The sequence below is a fragment of the Pseudophryne corroboree genome, chromosome 7, assembly GCF_028390025.1.
Source record: "Pseudophryne corroboree isolate aPseCor3 chromosome 7, aPseCor3.hap2, whole genome shotgun sequence".
NCBI classification, from domain to species: domain Eukaryota; kingdom Metazoa; phylum Chordata; class Amphibia; order Anura; family Myobatrachidae; genus Pseudophryne; species Pseudophryne corroboree.
The window spans coordinates 454046822-454072283 of record NC_086450.1 but is presented as its reverse complement, the minus strand read 5'-3'; the positions used below and the strand labels follow the sequence as shown (position 1 = coordinate 454072283).

At 40.6% G+C, this 25462-nt stretch overlaps 1 protein-coding gene across 1 annotated transcript; it reads left to right on the top strand.

The window, feature by feature from the left end:
• The first annotated feature begins 18932 nt into the window (after positions 1-18932).
• Positions 18933-19862, top strand: LOC134944269 (olfactory receptor 1G1-like). The gene has a single exon (XM_063932846.1). It carries the CDS (start codon positions 18933-18935, stop codon positions 19860-19862), a length of 930 nt encoding a protein of 309 aa, XP_063788916.1.
• Positions 19863-25462: the final 5600 nt, after the last annotated feature.

Here is a 25462-nt window from a genome sequence, read left to right as displayed (position 1 = left end):
CACTTATCACATACTAATTTCTTTCACACTATTTCTTATTTTAATTACATCTGATTTTTGTATCACTTTCTCTATAGCTTCGGCTTCATAAACACTAATCTATTAACATTATAGTTTTTTCACTGGTATGCTGCCCTGGGTTGTCTGTCTTATGCTGATTTTTTTTGGGGTGCCAAGCCGTGCAACTAGATATAGCGCTAGGGACCCCCAATATATATACAGAGAGGCCTTGACATGGCTTGGGGGCTTACACATACATCTGCGCAGATATATGTAACCGAGATCTCTGAATTCTAAGATATTGTATGGGATTTAAATCCGGTTACTGCTATCATTCAGGGTACTGGGGGAAACAAAATGTTTTTTTTTTCTTGCTTAAGAATATATGTGAGCATGAGTGTGTATATTGAAGTTATACTGTCAATGATGTGTTTCCTGTCTTTATTGTTATATCTCTTTACAGTTCTATAACAGGTACCAGCGGGTCCCTTTTATGCCATTAATGCTGGTACTTGTGGTTCTCCAAGTACCGGCATGCCATGGAGGGTTATTTTGTTTCTGTGCAGGGTAAGTACTGGCTGCTATATTTGTACATTGCAATTTAGATTTCAGTTTGAACACCCCCCACCCAGTTCTAACTCTCTACACATTTTATATCTGCCTCACCTGCAGTGCACATGGTTTTGCCCATTAGCTAACAAATTTGCTGCTGCGATCAGATCTGAATTAGGCCCTAAAACAGATAAGTTTCCCTTCAAAACTGAAAACATATAGGGGGTAATTCAGACCTGATGGCAGCAGCAAATTTGTTAGCAGTTGGGCAAAACCATGTGCACTGCACGGGGGCCAGATATAACATGTGCAGAGAGAGTTAGATTTGGGTGGGTTATATTGTTTCTGTGCAGGGTAAATATTGTCTGCTTTATTGTTACACTGCAATTTAGATTTCTGTTTGTACACACCCCACCCAAATCTACAGTAACTCTCTCTGCACATGTTATATATGCTCCACCTGCAGTGCACATGGTAACATATTTGCTGCTGCGATCAGGTCTGAATTACCCCCATAGACTTATCAAAAATCAACTTATATGTTTTTATCAATATTATATTCAAGCAATATTGAAGTGTATTTTAGAGTAAAAAAATAATAATAATAATAATCTTTAATAATATAGCATTACTTTGGCTAATTTGCCTTTGAAAGTTTGTTGTATATAAATATTTTTTAATACTCTATTTTGACTAAATTTAATTTTGCCTATTTTACAATATTACAAGTCAGTGGTTCTCAAACTTTTTTGAATCACGGCACCCAAGAGTATAAGAATTTTTTTCACGGCACTCCTAGGTCAAAAGTTTCTTATTGAGAAATGTTGATAGAAATATTAAATAAAGTCAATTTGTTTTTATATGTCATCTTTAGGGTCAATTGTGTGGTGAAGGACAAGATTTGCTTCTGTTTGTGCACATATTTTATGATTGACAGCCACCAGCACTGAATTTGCCTATTACATTGACCATAAATAATTTGAATTGGTTCTGGACCACCAACCCGAGGCACCCCTGCAAGTGTCTCGCAGCACCCCAGGGTGCCACGGCACACAGTTTGAGAACCACTGACCTAAGTTATAGATTTACCCTTCAAAAAATGGAAAATGATGGATGTGCAGAAAGAGAACAGATAAAGTTTAATGGCTGCAATTCTAAAAATGTTATAATCAGTACCCAAGAGCACAGTACAGTATATGGCTGATGTAATGTCATCATTTTCTTTTACTCCCTATGGTAATATCTTAATTGCACAGAGACCCACACATTATACATAAAATCCCTTTCATTACTGTTCTCTGTTCAATGTTGATCTAAATGATGAGTTATGATATTTTTTGCCAAATATAAATATAATATATTTTGCTTCTGTAACAGATCTATACAGTTCTGATGATATATATTTTTATATTTTTTTCTTTTGTGTGATGAAATTGCAGTGCGTCTGCTGGAAACAAAATGATTCTCTTCTTTTAGGTCAAGTCTATTTTTAAGGTAAAGCAAAACATTTTATTCCACAATGGTGTGAAATATATATTGAGAGATTAAGAAATGGGCTTCATTTAATAAGACAGATGATTACTACATGGTAGGGTTTTGACAAAATTCTAAGATCGGCAATTATTATTATATGATGGAGATGTATAAAACCTTAGAGAAGGATAAAGTTGAGAACTTGCCCAAATAATCAATCAGCTTATAACTGTAATGTAAAAGCAATAATATGACAGATGGAGGCTGATTGGTTGAAATGGGCATCTTCTCCAATTTATCTCGCTCTCATCTTCACCACGCAATAATAAAATAGAAGGTTTGATACATGTCTCCAATATGTGATATTGCACTCTCAGCTGTAAATAATATGGATATTAGAAGTTACCAGGACGTTCTGTGACCTTGTAAGGGCAAGGGGCTGTTGACTGTGTTGCTGTATAAAGGTCAAATCATTTCACACTGATTTATAATGGGGCAGATGTACTGCACCTTGGACAGCAAAAACATGAGGAGAGATAAAGTACCAGCCAACAAGCTCCGATCTGCCATTTTTCAAACACAGCATGTAACATGACAGTTACGGGATAATTGGCTTGTACTTTATCTCTCTTCACTCTATCTCTTTCCAAGGCTTAGTACATTTCCCCCGAACCCTATTAACTTACGATACATAGGAAGTGCATTATTCCTTATAATATGGAAGAAATATAACAAAACAGTAGAACAAATATTGAACATCATCTGATGGCAACCTAAAAAAATCTGCCCCTGCTACAACCTGACATTGCACTTCTATGTCACAGACCAGGACAAAGCAGTGAGGAGTGGTAAGTTCAATGGCTGGGGAGGCACTGGCTAGTTTCAGAGCCAGCTTTACACACACACACATATATGAACCTGATGGTTCATGTGGGCATTATACAAAGGTGCAGCAGTACTGTATGTACTTTGTTACACTAAATATAACCCTAAACCTACTAATACAGTTAGAAAAACAGTAGGGCATAAAAGTATTTGGACAGCCCCCGATTGTGCAAGTTGACCCACTTAAAAAGATGAGAGAGGTCTGTAATTTCCATCATAGGTACACTTCAACTGTGAGAGACAGAATCTGAAAAAAAACCAGGAAATCACATTGTATGATTTTTAAACGATTTATTTGTATATTCATGCGGAAAATAAATATTTGGACAATCAAAAAGTTTAACTCAATACTTTGTAATATAACGTCGGTTGGCAATTACAGAGGTCAAATGTTTCCTGTAGTTCTTGACCAGGTTAGCACACAGTGTAGCAGGTATTTTGGCCCACTCTTCCATGAAGATCTTCTCTAGATCTGTCATGTTTTGGGGCTGTCGCTGGGCAACACGGACTTTCAACTCCCTCCACAGATTTTCTATAGGGTTGAGGTCTGAAGACTGGCTAGGCCACTCCAGGACCTTGAAATGCTTCTTACGGAGCCACTCCTTAGTTGCCCGGGCGGTGTGTTTGAGGTCATTGTCATGCTGGAAGACCCAGCCACGTTCCATCTTCAATGCTCTTACTGAGGGAAGGATGTTTTTGCCCAAAATCTCATGATACATTGCCCCATTCATCCTCTCCTTAATACGGATCATTCGTCCTGTCTCCTTTGCAGAAAATCAGCCCCAAAGCATGATGTCTCCACACCTATGTTTCACAGTGGGTATGGTGTTCTTGGGATGCCATTCATCATTCTTCTCCCTCCAAACACGGCAAGTGGAGTTTATATCAAAAAGTTCGATTTTGCTCTCATCTGACCACATTGCATTCTCCCAATCCTCCTCTGGATCATCCATATGGTCACTGCCAAACTTTAGACAGGCCTGGACATGTTCTGGCTTAAGCAGGGGGACCTTTCGGGCACTGCAGGATTTCAATCCATGACGATGTAGTGTGTTACTATGGTAACCTTTGTGACTGTGTTCCCAGATCTCTTGAAGTCATTGACCAGGTTCCCCCATGTAGTTCTGGGCTGAATCCTCGCCGTTCTCAAGATCATTGATACCCAACGAGGTGAGATCTTGCATGGAGCCCCAGGTCGAGGGAGATTGTCAGTGATCTTGTATTTCTTCCATTTTTTAATAAATTGTGCCAACAGTTGATCTCTTCTCACCAAGCTGCTTGCCTATTGTCTAGTAGCTCATCCCAGCCTTGTGCAGCTCTACAATTTTTTTCCTGGTGTCCTTAGACAGCTCTCTGGTCTCGGCCATGGTGGAGAGGTAGCAGTCTGACTGTTTGAGGGTGTGGACAGATGTCTTTTATACAGATAACCAGTTCAAACAGGTGCCATTAATACAGGTAACGAGTGGAGGATAGAAGAGCTTCTTAAAGAAGTAATAACAGGTCTGTGAGAGCCAAAAATCTTGCTGCTTGGTAGGTGTCCAAATATTTATTGTCCACAAGAATATACAAATAAATTGTTTAAAAATCATACAATGTGATTTCCTGTTTTTTTTTTTTTGTTTTTTTCCAGATTCTGTCTCTCACAGTTGAAGTGTACCTATGATGGAAATTTCAGACCTCTCTCATCTTTTTAAGTGGGTCAACTTGCACAATCGGTGGCTGTCCAAATACTTTTTTGCCCACTGTATATTGTTTATATTATTCTAATCATTTTTATGGTCAAAACTCTGGAGTGTACTGGAATATGACAAGTGAGGCTTAGTCTTTCCTTCCTACCCTGACCACATGTCACTGGGATAAAGATACCTTATCTACATAAGAATGCCCCATTACAGGCCACTAGCCCCTCTTCCATTTTAGATGTACAGTAGATGAGATTGGAATGCACAGGACTCTGCGCCATGAGCTCAGTTTTGGTTCATGCGCAGTGCAAACACAGGGAAAATATGCACCACTAACAGGGGAACATTCAACTCAGCCTCACCACTTTTGTCTTCAACTCTGTCTCTTTTGTCTTTTTTTATCTCTCTATTTCCCTTTTCTTTATTACCTTAGTATCTTAGTATCTTCTCACTTACTGTATACTCAATCCTTACAATGTATAACCAATAGGGTGATATGTATCAATCCTTGGAGAGAGATTACACTGAAAGAGATAACGCACCAACCAATCAGCTCCTCACAGTAATTTTTCAAACACAGCCTGTAATTGGCTGATACTTTATCTCTATCCACATTATCTCTCTCCAAGGCTTGATACATATCTCCCATTGTTTTTCTAACTATACCAGTGACACAACTATATATTACTACTATCAAAACTCTCTGTACACCACCTAACATACAGTAATTCTTATCTTTCATCTCCACTCAGGCTTCTAACCCCTTACAACTTATAAATATGTTTACTGTACATATCTTGTCAACCCTTCCAAGCCATCCTCTTTGACAACCACTAAAATATTGTTCTTTACTTCAATGACACGATGTATAAGATCTGAAATGGAATCCAAAGGCCATTACTAATTTCTAATTCTCATGCTGTATTTGACAATGTTGATCACTCACTTTTTATACAAAAGTTATAATCAATAAGGTCTTCAAGAAGCTTCCAATCCTGGTTCTCATCCTACTTATCAAATCACTTTGCTACATGTTAATTCCACTGCATCTGCCTTCTCTCTGATTCCTCTCGTTGTAGTGCCACAAAAGTCAAGCCCAAGTCCTCTGATCACTGGCGTTTCAATCATGGGTACAATGTGTGCAGTGCACATGGGCCCCAGGGTCTAGGAAGGCCCACACCGCACACACTGCACCCATGTTGTCTTAATACATACCTTTCTGGAGTCCCACGCCGGGCACTGCAGCCACAACAAAAATAACTGTCAAAATGGCCGCCGAGCATGTGCAGTATGTACTTAGTCTCTGGACCATGGTGGTATCCATGTTTCAGGAGACCTGCTCATGCGCAGTAGACTCTGGCACAATGCTGGAACCTACTGTGCCGTGGAGAGGAGGGGGCCCACCCGGAGTCTACTCACGGCCCTCTCCTCTCTTAAAATGCCCCTACCTCTGATCCTCTTCTTCTCTTAGAAAACAAATAAAATCCTCTTGATTTTAGTATCACTTCTATGCAGATAATGCCCAAATGTAGCCTTCTTCTCACCATATTTGTTGGTCTTCATTACTATAATCTCTCTGACATTTTATCTTGGATGTCCTTTCACCATATCAAATGAATCTTTCAAAAACTAAGCTTATAATATTCCCACTAGCCAACAGAAGTTGCTTATCTGATATAACTATATTGGCACCTCTCCCATCTGCCCAAGGTGTTTTTAACAGCAAGGATCTCTGGAATTTATAGACTTCATATTGGAAAAGGCACTTGATTCGTAAGTCCTGAATACATTTATACAATTTGTCAGTTTTAGGGATGAGTTTGGGGCACAGGGCCCTCCGGATAGGTGTGGCCTGGCTGCTTTGTGGCATCATATTGTAAAAATCTTGCACTTTTTTAGCACCTAATTATTATTTTTTTACTATTGTAACCCTTTTTAACATTCAGTTGTCTCTAGAAGCATTTGGACAGGACCCCTTCAAAATGTTGCTATGTGGCCCACAAAGTACTGGCTATGCCCTTGACTCTACAGAATACTGTATATCCATTAAATCTCACACAAGACGCTGCAAAAGCATTTCTTCATGCACTCATTATTCCCTACATTGACTATTGCAATTATCTCCTCATTGGTTACCACCTAACTAGAGTTTAATCTATACAGTATATGATGATGAGCTGCCCCACAATGTGCAGCATCCAATGTAGAGCATCAGCACAAGTAGATAATCCATGAAGCATTCAGGATGGAAGCCCCACCACCCCTCTCCTCAGTAAAATCCACGATTTCAGCAAGCTAGTATTAGTTAATGACTGCAATGGCTAGACTGTGATTGGCAGTGACTTCCTATTGGAAGTGCTGCCTGCCAATCACACAGGACAGGCAGTCCCATTGGGAGGTGTTTTCTCCCTCTGGGAGTGCCAGTATGGGCTGTGATTAGCAGAGAGTGTGCTGCCTCTGGGAAGCCACTCCCTGCCTTCCGGGAAGCCCTACCCAGCTTCTATGGGCTGCAGTCGATGTTTTGCACAGTGCAGTCTCACCACATCTTGAGCACGAGTTCCAACACCTGCCAGATCCATTGTGCAAGTGCTGGATGGGGATTTCCTCCTACTGTAGGCTGCATGGTTAGCAGCAGCCTTCCTCATCCAAAGAGCTAGAACCAGTGAAAGATGTCATCTGCTGTGATGTGTTATAGAGATGTAGAGATGGGAGTTGAGAGAAGACAAATACAATGGAGACAATGCAGGTGGATCAGAGGAGAGATAGTGAGTGAGAGAGAGAGAAATACAAGTCTAGAAATTATACTTCACCAACATATACTGTATCACTTCCCCTTCTTTTTTGGAGGGAAGGGGGGGGGGGGGGGGGGGGGCGGACCAGTGACAGCTAAAATCACAGAAAATGGGCCTGTTTTTGTTCCTATAGTATTATTAACCTAAATTACATTCATTTCCACTGATTTCCAGTCAATTTTGAACACCTCACAGCTCACAATATTGTTTTCATCCAGTTTATGCCAAAAGGTTGCGCCAAGGTAGCTGGATGACTAAGCTAATTGACAGCAAATGGCAGGACAAACATGTGGCACTTAAGCCTCCAACATGGCACATCTAGGAAACAGAATGGCACTGCAGTGGCAGACAGGGTGGTAGTTTAATAAACTAAACAAACGTTTGTCATCTACACAAGTAGACAGTGAGCAATGCTCCAAACAGCACATAATACAAAGAAAAGAGGCGCAAGATGGAATTGTCCTTGGGCTCTCCCACCTACCCTTATGTTGTATATAATAAACAGGACATGCACAGTTTAACAAACCAATCATTTCAGCGACAGGGACTGTCACTTGTGGATGAAATGATTGGTTTGTTTGGGCCCCCACAAAACAAGCTGGCAATGGGCAGTGCACAAACTGTCTCTACATAGGCAAGATGTCATCATCAGCATCCGATTCCTCATCACCATCAGTATGTACATCATCTTCTTCACACAATATTAATTTGTACCCGCTGAAATCCATTATATTAGGTGCCTCTTTATTTTGTGGATGTAATTGTCAGTAAAGGTCTTAATCGTGGAATTGGTCATTCATTTTTATCAACATCATCTTTTCCACATTTTGGGGAAGTAACCTCCTACACCGATCGCTGACAAGGTTCCCGGCTGCACTGAAAACTCTTTCTGAGTACACACTGGAGGGTCGTCAACTTAAGTAAAGCAAAGCCAGTTTGTGCAACGGCCTCCAAATTGCCATTTTCCATGCCAGTATTGAAATGGGATGTCTGACATGCCTATTTGGCAAGTGGCAAACGCAGGATTTAGCGAGGGGGGTTTCCGTGGGTGAGTATGTATATGTGCATGTACGTGTAATATAATATATATATATATACATCAACAGTAGCGGCACTCCAGGACAGCAAATAGATTTCAGAATATCTGTGTCGTTTGAGTGCCGCTACTGTTGGTGTGTATGTTGGAGAGGTGCTGTCCTCTCATAGAAGGCACCCAGGCAAAGTATCCCAGGTATACAGGTGGAGTGCCGGGCCCAGATATACTGTATATATATATATAGACCATCCAGAATGCGGCACTCAGGATACGTTTTGAATAAATTCAACCAGCAGACATGAGTCATGTCTGCTGGTTAAATTTATTCAAAACGTATCCTGAGTGCCGCATTCTGGATGATCTATTCACTGCTGCTGCTATGCTGGCACCGGATCAAGTTACTTCATGGTTTTGTGAGTGCCAGACCCTTCCTATACTATACTATACTATACTATATATATATAAATATATATATATATATATAATGAAGATAATCGGCTGTACTCACGCTCCCCATCCTCAGGGCCAGACAACGTTGTCTGGCCCTGATTACTGTGAGCTTCCCCGAAACATGTAGGCAATAAAGGGACACCTTTTGCATTATTTGAACCAGTCTGCGTGAGTGCCGCCGATTACCTTCATTCTACATTGTCATCTTATGCTAAGCTGACGAGGAGGGCACTGCAGCATGTTGTATTTATTATTTGGAGTGCCGGAAAAATCTACGCTATATATATATATATATATATATATATATACACACACACACACACACACACACACACACACACACACACACATATATACACACACAAATAAATACATACATACATACATACATACACAAACAAACACACACATATACACAATTACACATACATACATACATACATACATACATACATACTGTACATACAACAGTGCACAAACACACAGGCATACTGTACATACAAACATACAAATACACACATAAACATTGGCTGCAAACTTACAGTACATGATCCATCAGGGCCTGGGAGCAGAAGGACGGCAGAGTGAGGACAGAGGGAGCTGCTGGTGCTGAGCATGTGCAGCCAGCAGCTCCCCCGGCACATTCTGTAAGCAGAGAGCTCCACAGCTCTCTCTTGCTGTTGCTGCTCCGGTGTCGCGATCGTGATCGCGGTTGCGGCTTTTGCTTAGACGGAGACAAAGCTGTCTCCATCTCAAAATAGAAATCTCGGCTCATCAGGGGGGGTTTCGAGGTACTCAGAACTCCCCCCTGCGTGCACCACTGTTGGCTGCCACAGTATCACTGAAATAATCATCAACAATTTGCGACACTATGCATTTTCTCCAGTTAATACAAAATATTTCTTTAGTTTTCACCTCTAATTTTAATCCCACAAAAAAAAAAACCTTTCTGTACATAACATTGAAAATAATAAATAATCATATTCAAATGTTTAACTACGTTAAAGATGTAGGCAGCAATGCCTACTTAAATTATAAGAGTGTCCACCATATAGCATGGAAAAATAATATACCAAAAGGTCAACTTTTATGAATAAGAAGGAATTGCTCTTCCACCAAGTCCATTCTTGATCAAGCTGAAACATTATTAGAGACCTTTAGAAATAAAGAATATCCCCAATATCTATTAGACAAGGCTCTAAAAGAAGTAATAGAAATTGATAGACAAACCCTTCTTCAACCTAAAGAAAAAAATATGTTAAAATCAAATAATAAAGATTGCGCTTTCATCTTGAAGTTTAATTTTAGATCCAACGACATTAAGAGTATAGTGAAACGGAATTTCTATATGCTCAGAAGTGATCCTATTTTGTGCGACATTCTACCATTGAAGCCTGAATTTGTCTTTAGGAAAAACAAATTGTTAAAAACCTTGTTAGCACCAAGTCAGCTGAAAATAAATAATGTAAGTAGGGGTTCAGAACAAACATGCTAAAAACAAACATTAAAGGTTTTTACAAATGTGGGGCCACAAAATGCACATCTTGCACACATGCGTGTAATAGAACAACTAGCATTCCTTTACTCATGGAGGGTAGGACTATTAGTATTATCAGTTTCATCAATTGCAATTCCTCTTGGGTGGTGTATCTCCTACAATGTGACTGCCAATTGAAGTATGTAGGCACAACCACAAGGATGTTAAAAACAAGGTTTATGGAACATCATAGAAATAATCAATTGGGTCACTAAACATAGTGTCTCCAGACATTTCTCTGTATGCCATAACAAGGATCCATCTTCTCTCAGTATTACGGGTTTAGAATTTATCCCCAAAACTAAGGGGGTGGGGATTGGTTCACGAGATTTTGCAGCCAGGATATTTTTTGGACTTTTCAGTTAAATACATTATTTCCCAGTGGTCTTAGTGAGGCCATTGAATTAAATGCTGCATTGAGAAACTATAACCTGTTTGAATTATTATAAATAAATATATATATATATATATATATACATACACAGTAGATATATATATATATATATATATATATATATATATAAATTTGATTCCTTAGATTATAACTAGTGGTTTATTTTGAACTAATAATTGCAATAATATAGATCATTATTTGTGTATGGTTATTTGGTTTATGAGGTCTGTTATGTTGTCATCTATATTATGCTCACTAGATGGCACTAGACTATAATATAATTATAGCTTAATTATTATTTAATTTTTATTAGGATCAATATATAATTATAATCACCTGTCTGCCTAAACATGTGTTTGCTTATTATTTACATGAGAAAAAGTCCTATTTTAGTATGGGATTGTACCGATATGTACAATATGGTCTTATACTGTTAGTGTACAAAAATAAGTATTTATAAGGGTGTGTAATTGTAACCTTTGCTTATAGCTATTGAAAGTTCTATGTTAATGGAATATTCCAAATATAAATGTGATTGATAATAATTTTAAAAGTTTGATGTCACATGACCGTGGGTGAGAGCGAGGCTTGACAAGCATATTGTATTGTCCACCCACTACAGCGATCATGTGATAATTAACCCGGTCACATGTTTGGGCTAAACATTTCCTCGTATTCTTCCTGGAGTGCGATCACGTGACGGATATATTCCAGTCACATGACCTGATAAGGAAGTATAGTGTACAATTTAAACCCTATAGCTATGAGGATGGTTTCACCCGAAACCAGTTCTTTAGTTGGCAGAGTCTCGGTCACGTGATCCAATCGCACTTGGTGTGCATTCCAAACACTGGAAGCTAGTCCCGCGATCACGTGACCGTGAGCCGGTCTTTTAAATTAAGAGGTCATTTTTCTTCTTTTTAAAATGAGAATAATAAATTACTATTTATACAGTGTAACTTGTATGTCTATCACTAAACAAGAGAGCTAAATATAATTAGATTTTTTTAAGTGTATATGAATAATTGATTGCTTGATTAGCACTGCTATAAAAATGGCATTTGGGCACTGCATTTTATCACCTTGAAAAAGCTGTGACAAACAGCAAAACGCGTTGGTGGAGGAGCTGGACGTTGCACCTTCTATTACTTAAAGCCTGGAAGTCTACCAAAGGAATTTCATCTGCGATTTGGACTTTTTGCAAAATAGGACCTGAGCTTTCAATCGGACGAGATGGATTCCTTAATCAAGCTGCAAAAAGGGTCCTTATTCCAATTCAAGTTGGTAATTACTCCCATCTAGCTTATTGTGGGTCATTCAGACCCGACTTCTGCTGTGCATTTTCGCACAGCAGCGATCGTGTCTGAACTGCGCATGCTCCAGTGCCGCAGTGCGCTGGCGCATGCCAGACAGCCTATGCCTGTCATAGGCCTGCAATATCCTCTGCCTGATTGACAGGCAGAGGCAGTCGCTGGGCGGGCCAGCTGCATTTAGCCGCCATTTTTGGGGGCGCGGTTTGGGCAACGCAGGCGTGCCCGGACCGTTTGGGGGGCAGGCCACGGTGGCTGCGTGACGTCACACGCAGCCACTGTGACCCGGGCAGCGACAAGTAACTCCTGCCAGTGCGCAGGAGCTGCACTGGCTGGGAGTTACTCCTGAAGTACAAAAGCATCGCCGCTGTACAATGCTTTTGTACTTCTGCGACAGGGTAGTCGTCCCCCCACATGTCAGTGTGCTTTATCATAGCTGTGCTAAATTTAGCACAGCTACGATCAACTCTGAATCACCCCCTTTATCTGTTCCTGGACTGTGGCTGTACCAAATAGATGAATTTGATGCAAACGTTCCAGCTCCCATATAACAAATTTTGGTAAATGGAATCTATTACAGTGCTATGATAGGCACATTTCATACATTTAAATCATGTTTTTATGATGTTGGAACATTGAATTATTGTGTAAAGTTTGAATAAATTTGGATTTTTTTATTATTATATACAGCTCTTTAGTGCTATTTTCATTCATTTTCTTACTGTTTTCTAGGTACTAACTATCCCATTACTGATTAGCTGCCTTTAGTAAAACAATTCATGGTCAACGCCAGGTTAATTACCTAGTAATTTATTTCTCTGCAATTTTTTGAATGGTTACCATATCATATGCAGTGACAGTAGACATGCTAGTAATTGTAGGCAACTCCTTCAGTCCGGACTACATGTCAAAATTTGTTCCGGACTGATCTGCATCACCGCCAGTGGGTCTCTTAGGAAAATTGTATTTTATTTTTATTCTTACAGCCGCAGCTGCCAGAGAAAATGAAGGCGATATTGGCTTGTCACGTTCCGCTTGAGCTGACAATTTGCTCACCAACAGCTCTTTGTATCTCTTCAGATTTGTGTCCGTCAGAAAGAAAGATACAATGTAGGACTTAAACCTAGGATCAAGTATGGTCTCCAAAATATAATGATCTAATTTCAAGATATTGACGACCCTTGAATCCTGATGAAGCCAATGAAGGGCTTGATCTACACGTCCAACATGCTTAGTATATTCACTTCCTTTCAGCTCCTCCTTCAATTTGTCCAGCTTCTTTTCTAAGAGTCTAATAAGAATAATGATCAGACTCAAGCTGGCAAACTGGCAGTTTCTGAAATAACTTCACATTTGGCAACTTCAAAGGGTTTGAGAACCTTGCAAAACACGGAAATTATTCTCCACTTCATTTGACTAAGGGACATTCCCTCTCCTTTTCCTATGTCATAGGTCGATGTGTAGCTTTGGATGGCCTTTTGCTGCTCCTCATTCTGTTGAAGCATATAGAAGGTTGAAATCCAACTCGTTACTACCTCTTGCTTCAGCTGATGGCAGGGCAAATTTAACATTTCTTGCAAGTGCTGCAATCTTCTACATGCACTTACAGAAACGCGAAAATGTACCAACATTTTCCAGGCCATGGACACCCTTGTCATTTTAAAAAATAATTTTGCACCACCAAGTTAATTGTGTGAGCAAAACATGGGATGTGTTGGAATTCGCCCAGATGTAATGCTCTCACAATATTGGTGGCATTGTCAGTAATCACAAATCTTGAGGAGAGTCCAAGTGGGGTAAGCAATGATTTCCCTGAGTTTTTCTAAGAGGTTGTCAGTGGTATACCTGGTGAAACTGGTGATACACAGAGTAGCCTGCCTCTGAATGAGCTGGCATTTGTGAGATGCTGCTGTTGGTGCTGCTGAAGGCAATACATCTACCCAATGGGCTGCCACAGTCATGTAGTCTTTAGTTTGCCCTGGTCCGCTTGTCCACATATTCATAGTTAAGCGGACAGTGGGTACAACGGCATTTCTGAGGACACTAATAATGCTTTTTTTTAATGTCCTTGTACAGGCTGGGAATTGCTTTTCTAGTGAAGTGGAATCTAGATGGGATTTGGTACTGAGGACACAGTACCTCAATCAACTGTCTAAAACCCACTGCATTAATGGGGGATACTGGATGTACGCTAATACCAGCATAGTTGTTAATGCATCAGTAACCCACTGTGCAACTGGGTGACTGCTGACCTACTTGCTGCCCCTTGCAATTGTTTTGTTAAACTTACTGGTCCCCTTCTGGACATCAGCAACAAGTTTAGCACTCAAGGATGCTTCTGAGGAAGCCCGGGTAGGAGAGGAGTCAGTCACACTTATGAGATTGGATGCAGGACGAATTCCGATCATGATTAAGGATGTTGATGATGAAGGTGGTGGAGATTGCTGGCCCTTGGATCTAACAGAGAGAAGAGAGCAGCTAGGTGACGCTGGACTGGCTGTTACATTTTTTATAGCCAAAGTTTCTGAAATTGACAATAACTTTTGATGAATCCGCTGCAAGTGACGTAACAGGGAAACTGTTCCTAGGTGGTTAACTTCCTTACCTCTACTTACTATGACTTTACAAAGGCTACAGATGGCTTCACACTTGTTGTACGGATTTGGATAGAAATAATTCCACTTTGAAGAGGTGGATTTTTTTGTCTTTTGCCCAGGCATGACAAATGGGATTTTTTATATCATGGGCAACAACTGTTTCCACCAGTGCCTGATTTACACAAACAACATTCTCATCAACATCCTCATCATCAACATCCATATTAGCGCTAGCTACACAAATATACTCCTCATCCTGGTGCACTCTCACAAAGCATCCTCAATTCTATGTTAGCAGGATGACTTGTGCTGCTCATCCCCACATTTGCAGAGGGAGCACAATTTTTTTTGTACACTTCTACAGAGAGAAGGGCTTATACTGTATCATCATAAGAGGTAGAACCACCACTCATAAATAAAGGCCAATGCCTTAGCCTTCCCTTGCAACTTCATGTGGTGAATGGTATATTGCCAATTTTATCTTTCTCTGTAGCTAACTATATTTTTAATGTTTATTTATTTGCCAGTGTAAAATGACATTGCTTCTTTGATTCTACATGCCCTGACTTAAGCCATCTATACTTTTGGGCATCAGCCATACTGGATGACGTTGACGGACTTGTATCATCATGACTGGTGGCAGCACCTGTAGCACTAGCAGGGTTGGACTTGCCCACAAGGGAATAGGGGGAACCCCTGGTGTGCCCCACTGGCTGTGGGTCCTCCTTACCCTCTAGGGATCAGGTTCCAGGCTCACTTTATACATTATACATACAGTACGTTACATTATACTGCACTGGCCTATGTTGTATTTTCTACAGTGCATTGCTGTTATTAATGTGGTAGATTTTTATGCATACAGTAGCAGTGTATATATACATTTATCAATGGGCCACGACTATGTACTCTGTAATAGCCAAATCTCTGAGGTGGCTGACCACACCCTTAAGCATGGGCCCCTAGTACTGCATTCCCCGGTGCGCCTTTCATGCCCCAGTCTAACACTGAGCAGTAGTATGTGCTTCCTGCTCTCCTCTCAATTGTTTGTCCTCCATATCGATCCACAAACACGAACCAAGAGGGGTACAGCACACACCACAATTTGTACAAAAAATTTACCACGTACAGTGTCACAATACGCGTATATGGATTATGGGCAGATCAATCCTTGCCAGATACACCACCAGATGACAGACAGAGCACCCCTGGACTGATACACTATCCCTAGAGCAGCCACCAGCCCCATGCCCATGCCACAAAACCCAGCACTGAGATGGACACATCAGTTCGGTGCACTCTCCACAACTGGAGTGAAAAGCGCTGATCACCAAAACCTTTATAGAATCCAAAACCCCATGCGAATCCAACAGCGGGATGATGATTTTTTGTCTCATTTAGGGATAGGAGTCTGGCGGGAAACCCCAAGCCAGACTCGGACTCGAATCGTGAAGGTCGTGTGGGACTGGTTCTCGCCCCTAATATTTGGGGCCCCTAATGTGTGGGTGGCCAGTGACGGCCGCCCCTATCACCTCTGCCTTAATCTGCTCTCAAGGTATGGCTTCTTAGCCTTCTCAAAGTCCTCTATGTCTCTTGCAGGTGTTGAGATGACCTCCTGGCCTTCTCAGACACAAGGCCTACTGGCCTGGCATTTTCTCAATAACATACAGTAAGCAGAGTCAGAGATTTGTGGTTCTGCAGATTTAGATACTAGCCTCCTGGCCCCCACTGTATTTCTAGCACACTGGGCGCTTGCCACAGACACACTTGTACTCCACAGGTAGCCTGACTGGCTCCCACAACCTCTCCTGGGCTGCATACACACTTGTCTGGCCCCAGTCCCACTTGGACTAGTTCCACTTGGCAGCCAATAGGTGTAGTCACACCTCCTTTCTTTCCCTGTGTGGGCAGATCCCTTGTGCCCTACACAGACTCCATGAGTATACTCATATTGCCGCAGTCCTTAAAGTGCTATCCTTGTGTTTCGTTTACAGAGCTTATATTGCATCACTATCTTTGGATATTGGACCCAATGTTGGATCACTATAGAAATACTGCAAGTATTTGTTTCTTATCTCATACTTGTGCATGCCATTTTATCGACCTTATTATACAGATAGATAGATTGATGCGATCTTGACTGAATCACACATTTTCAAATGCACAGTTAATTTATGGTGATCCAATACTGATGTGATATTGTCCATTAGTTTCATGTGTTCTATTACAGAGTATAATTTATGTTTTTATATAATTTTTCTTTTTCCAATGAGCGATTTATATGATGTGTCTTTTTAAATATTTGCATTTTGAGCATAATAAATGTACAATATATAGGATAGAGTTATTCACAGCTTTTAGGCAGTTTTGTTACATTTTTGGGGCAACTGGAGCTGTATGTTTTCTTTTTTGTGTTCTCTCAACATGTACTGGGCATGCTCAGGGGCTGTAGAGATTTTCTCAATAAGATTTACATATAAAATAAGAATAAACCTGTTTCTAAATTGCTTTTCACATATTGTGAACACAATGCAGAGTTGTATGTCTACCATGAAGGCCCACAAATGTCTGGGGAACTGTTTAAAGAGGCAATATACTGTACAGTATATTGTCTAGTGTTGAATATTCAGATGTGTCCTCATACATCTTTGCTGCAGTCGTGATGATGTTAGGTCCCATTCATTTTTACTGCTGAAAATGCGTCTTGGATGCAACGTGATGTGACTAGGACACACCAGGAGACTGAGGGGTATATTTACTAAGCCTCAGATGAACATAAAGTGGAAGTAGATAAAGTCCCAGCCAATCAGCTCCTAACAGCCATGTTGCAGGCTGTGCTTGAAAAATTACAGTTAGGAGCTGGTTGGCTGGGACTTTATCTCCATCTGAGGCTTAGTAAATAGACCCCTGAGTCTCTGAATCTGTATACAAATTGCTACAATGCAGCATCCATGGCTTTTTCGCATGCCAAGTTCCATTTCGCTTCATAAACAGTCTCAGTCGCACACAGATATACATTTGTCGCATATCAAAGTAATCAACACAGTCTCCTGGTGCATCCTAGATTGCTTGCATCTAAGACATGTATTTTGGCAAAAAAGATACCCGATGCTAGCAGAAATGCATGCAACCTGTCTGTTCACCAGCGATAGACATCTCACACTGGGTGACGTATTGAGGCTAGATGTATGAGTACACATCGGTATTTGAATTTGTATTTTATATGTCTTGTGCCTTAACTTTGGGTGGCACTCGATGACCTGGCTGTCAGCATACCGATGCTGGGATACCGACAACTTTTTCCCTCTTGGGGTGTCCACGACACCCCTGCAGGGAGAATAAATAGCGTGGCGAGCGTAGCACACCACCATGCCCACAGCGTGGCAAGCGCAGAGAACCCAAAAGGGGCTCTTTTGTGCTCGCCCCGCTGCCGGCATTTCTGTTGGGATCCCGGAGCCGGTATGCTGGGCGCCAGGAATCCGAGCGCCGGCCAGCCGTAGTAGACCCCTTTACTTTACCATATTTTAATTGTTAATAAAATAGGGATCCATTCAGTATACTGGTGTTTGGCATCCTGGCTGTGGAAACACCGACACTGCCCTGAATGCCGATGCCAGAATTCCAATATGGATTGGATTGCCGGCGCCGGGATCCAGAAAAGCCGGAATCCCGATCGACCTCTGTCAGGATTCGTCATTGATAAGTTGTGGAGGGGGAGAAATTGGGTTTAGGCTGCAGGGGGAGGGTTAGGGTTAGACTGCGGTGAAGGGAGGGTTAGGGTTAGGCTTTGGGGAAGAGAGGGTTAGGGTTAGGCACCCCCGAGGAGGGTTAGGGTTTGGCTGTGGGTAAGGGACAGTTAGGTTTAGGCTGCAGGAAGGAGGAGTTAGGTTTAGGATCCACAGGTGAGGGTTAGGTTTAGACTGTGGGAAGGGAGGGTTATTGTTAGGGGGTAAGAGTAAACATACTTTCCTGACCCCTGTCTGGGTTCTCTGATTCGGAAATGCCAGTATCGATTATATGACTGCCGGCATCCCATCAGCCGGGATATCGTATGTATCCCATAAAATAGGATGGGATGCTGGATATAAGAGCTTGATAATATGGGCTGTACAATTACAATGTTAGTACTTATTCAACAAAAATACCTAATGCAGCTCCAAATGTAAATATGGCCCTAACACAGTGACCATTTTTTTTTAATAATGATATTTGTTTACAGCATATAACATGGGGAACCAGACTGATTGTGAAGAATTCCACTTTGTGCTGTTTTCTGCTAAATCAGATTATTCTGCGTTAACTGCCAGCGTGTTTTTCCTCCTCTACACATTTGGAGTGTTCATCAATTCTATTATAATTACAGTTATATATATAGATTACCAGTTACACTCCCCCATGTACCTATTTCTCTGTAACCTGGCCTTAGTAGATATCTGTTATACAACCACTACTGTCCCTAACCTGCTGTACATGTTACTATCTGGAGATAATACAGTGTCCTTCATACAGTGCTTCACCCAGATGTACTTTTATGTATTAGTTGCTTCCACAGAGGATCTTCTCATATTTATTATGGCATATGACCGATATGTTGCTATATGTGATCCTTTACACTATCACTATATCTTAAAAATGAAACACTGTCTCTTATTTGCAACTGGTAACTGGATATCAGGAGGTTTAAACTCCTTTGTGTTTACAATTCTAGTGTCACACATGTCCTTCTGTCATTCTCGCACCATACACCAGTTTTTCTGTGATCCTAAAGCTCTGATTAACATCTCCTGTGATGGCGGTGAAAAGTTTTATATTGTAATCTGTATGGAAGCTTTGGTATTTGGAGTCTTCCCAGTTATGTTTAGTTTGATATCGTATATAAAAATTATCAGGGTCATCTTGCAGATAAAATCTAAGGATGGAAGAAAGAAAGCCTTCTCCACCTGCTCATCCCACCTCACCATTGTCATTATTTACTATGCAACAGGTATGTCAGCATTTATGATGCCACCATCAGAAACCTCTCATTTCCTAGAACAGGTGTTTACAACACAGTACACAGTTGTTACACCCATGATAAACCCTATAATCTACAGTCTACGGAATAAAGAGGTAAAAAGGGCTCTGCTGAGAATACTAGGGCTAAAACAAAATACTTAAAAGTAATGGAAAATATCAAAATGATTAAATAACACAATGTGAATGATGTTCAAGTTGTTTTAATAAATAATAATAATAATAATAATAATAATAATAATAATAATACATTTATTTATAATAACAAAAAAAAGCAACACATAGTACAAAGTATTTAGTATTACAACAAGTAGAGAACAAGTAGAGAGCACAACATGTATAATTCAGGATAAATGCAGTCCTTTTGGGTAATAAATTCTATGGATTATATATGCTATCCTCACAAGGTACCAGACAAGGCAGCCGACTTGGGCACACTACGTATGTTTACTTGGGTGGAATAGGTCACACCTAGAAAAGATAACACAAAATGTGGTAGTTTCAGTGACCTCATTTTTGGAGTAGGGTCATAATAGAACCATCAGTTCCATGTATTTATCATCCCATCCATCATAAAAACAGAATTAATTTTTAATTACAGATATAGCTATGCTCATCATGACTACATCTGCTCTAAATGAGCACTCCCGACATGGCTAGGTGCATCCGCGCCTAGCCATGCCGAGCTGCGGCAATTGCCGATCCCATTCATGCAAATGGGGTGCGTGTCTAAGATGCATGCGTTCCCCAGACATTCATGTGGTCACACCTAACAAGCACAATGGCAGCAATATGTAGCCACGATGAGTGTGGCTACATTTGTATGCCCTGTATTTGCTGAAGTTTTTTCACTCCTTTGCACAACCTGCTTTCATACCTTTTTTTTTATTTTTATCAGTTAATTTCAGTCCAGTTTCATAGGTAGCATTGCTTGCTGTTGTCAAAGTCAAATTGCATATTTCGATATTTAGAATACACTATGGCATTTACTAATGAATGTGTCTACGATGCATGCGTCAAATACGCATGCTATCAGAAGATGCATTTGTTAATAAATATCATACTGTAACACAATAGCAAATATTTCTTACATACACTCAAATGTGGTACATCCAAAAAAAAAAAAAAACACAAATCAAAGTGTCTTAAACATATCAGATTGTTTTTTCCAAACAGGCATTGTGTCCATGGTAGACCTTTGACTGAATGAATGTGTAAATACCATTGTTTACCTCAATTGTTAATACGAACAATTGAGGCTTGGTGATGATCCCATTGATCCTGTGTTGTCATTGTCTCTAACAAACAAGAAGCAAGATACGATACAATAGCTAAAGATATGCAGATTCCTGCTGTGTGCGTAAACACACGTTCATGCACATCAGAGGGGGTCATTCTGACCCGTTCGCTCACTGCATTTTCACGCAGCAGAGTGAACGGGTCCCAGCTGCGCATGCGCTGCTGCCGTTGTGTGCCTGCGCATGCGGGACGCCCGACGCCCGTAGCAGGACAGCGATCACCTCTGCCTGATTGACAGGCAGAGGCGATCGATGGGTGGGAGGGGGCAAAACGGTGGTGTTTGGCCGCCGTTTCGTAGGCGCGGTCCTGCCACCGCAGGCGTGGCTGGACCGAACTGGGGCGGGCTGCAGTGGCTGCGTGATGTCATACTCAGCCGCTGCGGGACAGGGAGCGAGGAGTAGCTCCCGGCCAGCAGGCGAAAGCTGCGCTGGCCGGGAGTTACTCCTGAAGTACAAAGGCATTGCCGCTGTGCGATGCCTTTGCACTTCTGCGAGGGGGGCCGGACTGACATGCAGGGTGGGCTAGCCCTGTGCTGGGCATCCCCCCACATGTCAGGAAAGTTGATCGTAGCTGTGCAAAATTTTGCACAACTACGATCAACTCGGAATGACCCCCAGAATCCTGTATGTTTCTTGTTGATCTAAGCCAGATGACCATGAAGTGATATTCAATAAAATACAGACCAGATATTGATACTTAAATTAATAGTGATATGTCGTATGTATTATGTATTCTGGCTTTATGGTTTACACAGCACTGACCTGTCCCCTACACAATGAGTTATACATAGCCTTTACACAACTGGTCAACTGTGTATATATATATATATAAGTATTGTTCCATTAAATATCAAGCCATACATGTAGTACAGAGACGGGACTTCATAAGGACACCGTGTTTGGGTTCAAATTGTTCAGGGTCACATAAGTAATAATTCGGCGGTTGCGAGGATATTGTCACCTTTTGCGGCAACAAGTTATTAATGATACCGGATTCATTTATATTCCTGTATGATACTGTGGTCAGTTTGAACTGGTCTTTAGGTGGGAGCCCAGAGGTAAACAATTGTAATCACATCCCAAGATTAGGTATCGCCCAGTGTTCGAGCTGACCAATGACCCACGGTGTACTGAATATGTCCCGCCCTGTACCAATGGAAGAAGATCTTACATGCCCCATTGTACTGTTGTTGGAACATTGTATAAAAGGACATGCACCTGGCCCAGGTTTCAGTCACTTTTCTCAGAGGTCATATTGTAAGACGAATGAGGTCTGGAATCCAGTGGCGCAGCGTATGTATGACATTAACTGTTACTATTGTATTGGTATACAGTAGTTGTATTGCTAATTGTACTTGCGTTTATTTCCCCTGTGTCTGTTGTATATTATTGTGCATATTATTGTATCTTTGAATTGGATTGTGTTGCTACAATGTAGCATTGTTATCCCCTTGTGTCCGCTAGGGACTAATATATATGGTTATTGGGTTGAAACTTTAATCCAAACTTACCCCTCTGTCTCAGCTAAGTTTTTTGTTAATCTGGCGGAGCATCAGGGACGCTTCCGACAATATACTAAGGTTTAAATGTATTATATTGCTGTAGCCATATATAATCACCAAGGTATTACAAGAGTGTCACAAATGCTCAAAAGGTACGCTAAGTGACCCTAGGCATAGGTACACCTGTAGCTAGCAATAAAGTGTAACATTTAGCGTAACATTGAGGAAACTGCACAACTGACTTATTGTCCATTGGTTTACTTTAAAAAACAGTTTATCACACTGTCTAATATTTACTGTAATGTAAGACATTAATATGATAATATGATTAATACGATAATTTGGGCACTCCATGAATTCTTGATGGTGTATTGTTTTCTGGAAATTTGTTGTAATATAATCTGTATACCTACAGTACACTGATGCCAAATGTTATGATTAGTTCCACTTATAATGACAGTTAATGAGTATTTTGTGGTCCCTTCTATGATACACAGTCAATGAATGTCCAAAATTTTGTGCAATCCAAATGGTTAATTTTTCCCAAAAAGAACTAATTCCAGCAAAATTTATAGTCCAACACAACCCTTAGTCCAAAAGAACTCTTATCTATCTAGCAAAGCTAAACGCCAGCAAATATCTACTTACTTGTCCACCAGGAACCCTACTCCTTTGCATGTAACCATGCCTCAGATAAAACCACAGCACCTCAAAAAACAGGATAGAACAGCATCAGGCTTCTACAGACTCCATTGTATAATCTGGGTATACACTTACTTAGATACTGTCCATTGTTCAATTGTGGTGGTAATACAGAAGAACTCTTCCCATTGTAGTTTCATTAATGACTTCAGTAAGGAGAATGACTGTAATAAACACTGGAAGTGAAGAGTCCCTCATCTACACATAAACAATTTGTATAATAACTCTGACACAGGAAGTTTGAAAAGAACTAACTCTAATTGGCTCAGGGTTCAAATGCTGGAATAAAAATAAGAGGAGAAAGTGGGCATGATTGACAAATACATAGCTTTGTTGATGATGAGCGAGTCAGACAGAGAGCCATTGGTGAAAATCCTCTTAAATGGAACACTAATTGATTTGCCCTTGATAGCCAAAACAAAGAAGGACCTTCTTTATATGAAGCTATGTGGGTCTATCTTGCAGTTAGCAAGAGTAGAGTAAACTACTGAGTTCTTTACACAATTTATACAATGATGGAATCCCAGATTTGACTAGGGATATAGCATGGCCTCTAATATTTCTGCTAAGAAAGAATCCCATTCAGGCACCTTAATAAAAGGCTGGAAAGTAGAAGGACCAGGTTATTTCTAAAAGTGATATAGTAGTCAATTAAATTGTTAGGGCCTGTGGTAAACAATAGAAATAATTTTATAGCCATTAAACACCCTAAACTTGATGTTAGCGCATTGAGTCTCTACCCTTATGTATTCAAAAGGTTTGCGGTGGCTGCCAAGAAAACATAGGATGGTCCCAGGTAAGGCTAGATTTTGATTTTAAAGAACAGAAGATAACAATATAGTGGGCACTGGTAAATAAAGTGAAATGTGTTAAATGTTTGTATAACACAAAAAGGATACAAAAAATATTATTAGACCAGTTTTCTGGCTTCCGTCCCAGCGTGGACCTGAAAATCCACCAATTATAAGTATTTTACAGAAAAGGTAATAGTGAAGGCATCCAAAGAAAAAGGTTTAAGGCTGCTGGTTTGACAATATAAATTGTTTTATTATAAAAATTTCATTTAAAAGGATTAAGATACACAAACAACAAGTAGATCTATATACACATTTGTGTCACTACAGAAAAAGTATGTATTATAGCAGGTTGTTCTTTGCTGGTAGATAGCATGCAAAAGGTTAATTTTGCATGCACATGCAGTCTGTTAGTAAATTCCAGTAACAGATGGTAAACAACAGTGCTGTTTGGTATAATACTTTACCCTTGGTGATAATAGTGTGGTGATAGGAGCGCTCCTATTTGGATATATGCAGTCCCATGTCTCCTCCCACAGACTCCTTAATGTTTCATAGGATCCCAGCATCTCTGCTTTTACTGGAGGGCTTCTGTGGACTGGGCACTACTGGGATGCACTGTGCAGCCTCTATTGTGAATGTGGGACGCCTTATTGGTGTCGTGTACCGCGATTTCCTGGTTCGGGACTTCTGGTTTCCAGCTACTACGTTCCACCGCGTTCCACTGGTTGTTTGCATCACCTGATATGTACAAGTTGAATGTACTTTTAAACATATGAGCTGCAGTTTTTTTTTTCCAATATTGCGTTGCTGGTGAAAACACAGGCATGAAATAGACAATTAAAGGAGTAATTATGTGACCAATCAGGAGCCCTGGTGGGGGATATATTTAGGCCATGGTAACCAGTAACCCACCCTCTGATGAAGCTGCCAACCAATCAGGCGGAGAAATGCATCAGGTGATGCAAATAACCAGTGGAACGCAGTAGCTGGAAGCCAGAAGTCCCGAACCAGGAAATTGCGGTACACGACACCAAGTAGGGGTCCCACATTCACAATAGAGGCTGCACAGTGCATCCCAGTAGTGCCCAGTCCACAGAAGCCCTCCAGTAAAAGCAGAGATGCTGGGATCCTATGAAACATTAAGGAGTCTGTGGGAGGAGACATGGGACTGCATATATCCAAATAGGAGCGCTCCTATCACCACACTATTATCACCAAGGGTGAAGTATTATACCAAACAGCGCTGTTGTTTACCATCTGTTACTGGAATTTACTAACAGACTGCATGTGCATGCAAAATTAACCTCTTGCATGCTATCTACCAGCAAAGAACAACCTGCTATAATACATACTTTTTCTGTAGTGACACAAATGTGTATATCAATCTACTTGTTGTTTGTGTATCTTAATCCTTTTAAATGAATTTTTTATAATAAAACAATTTA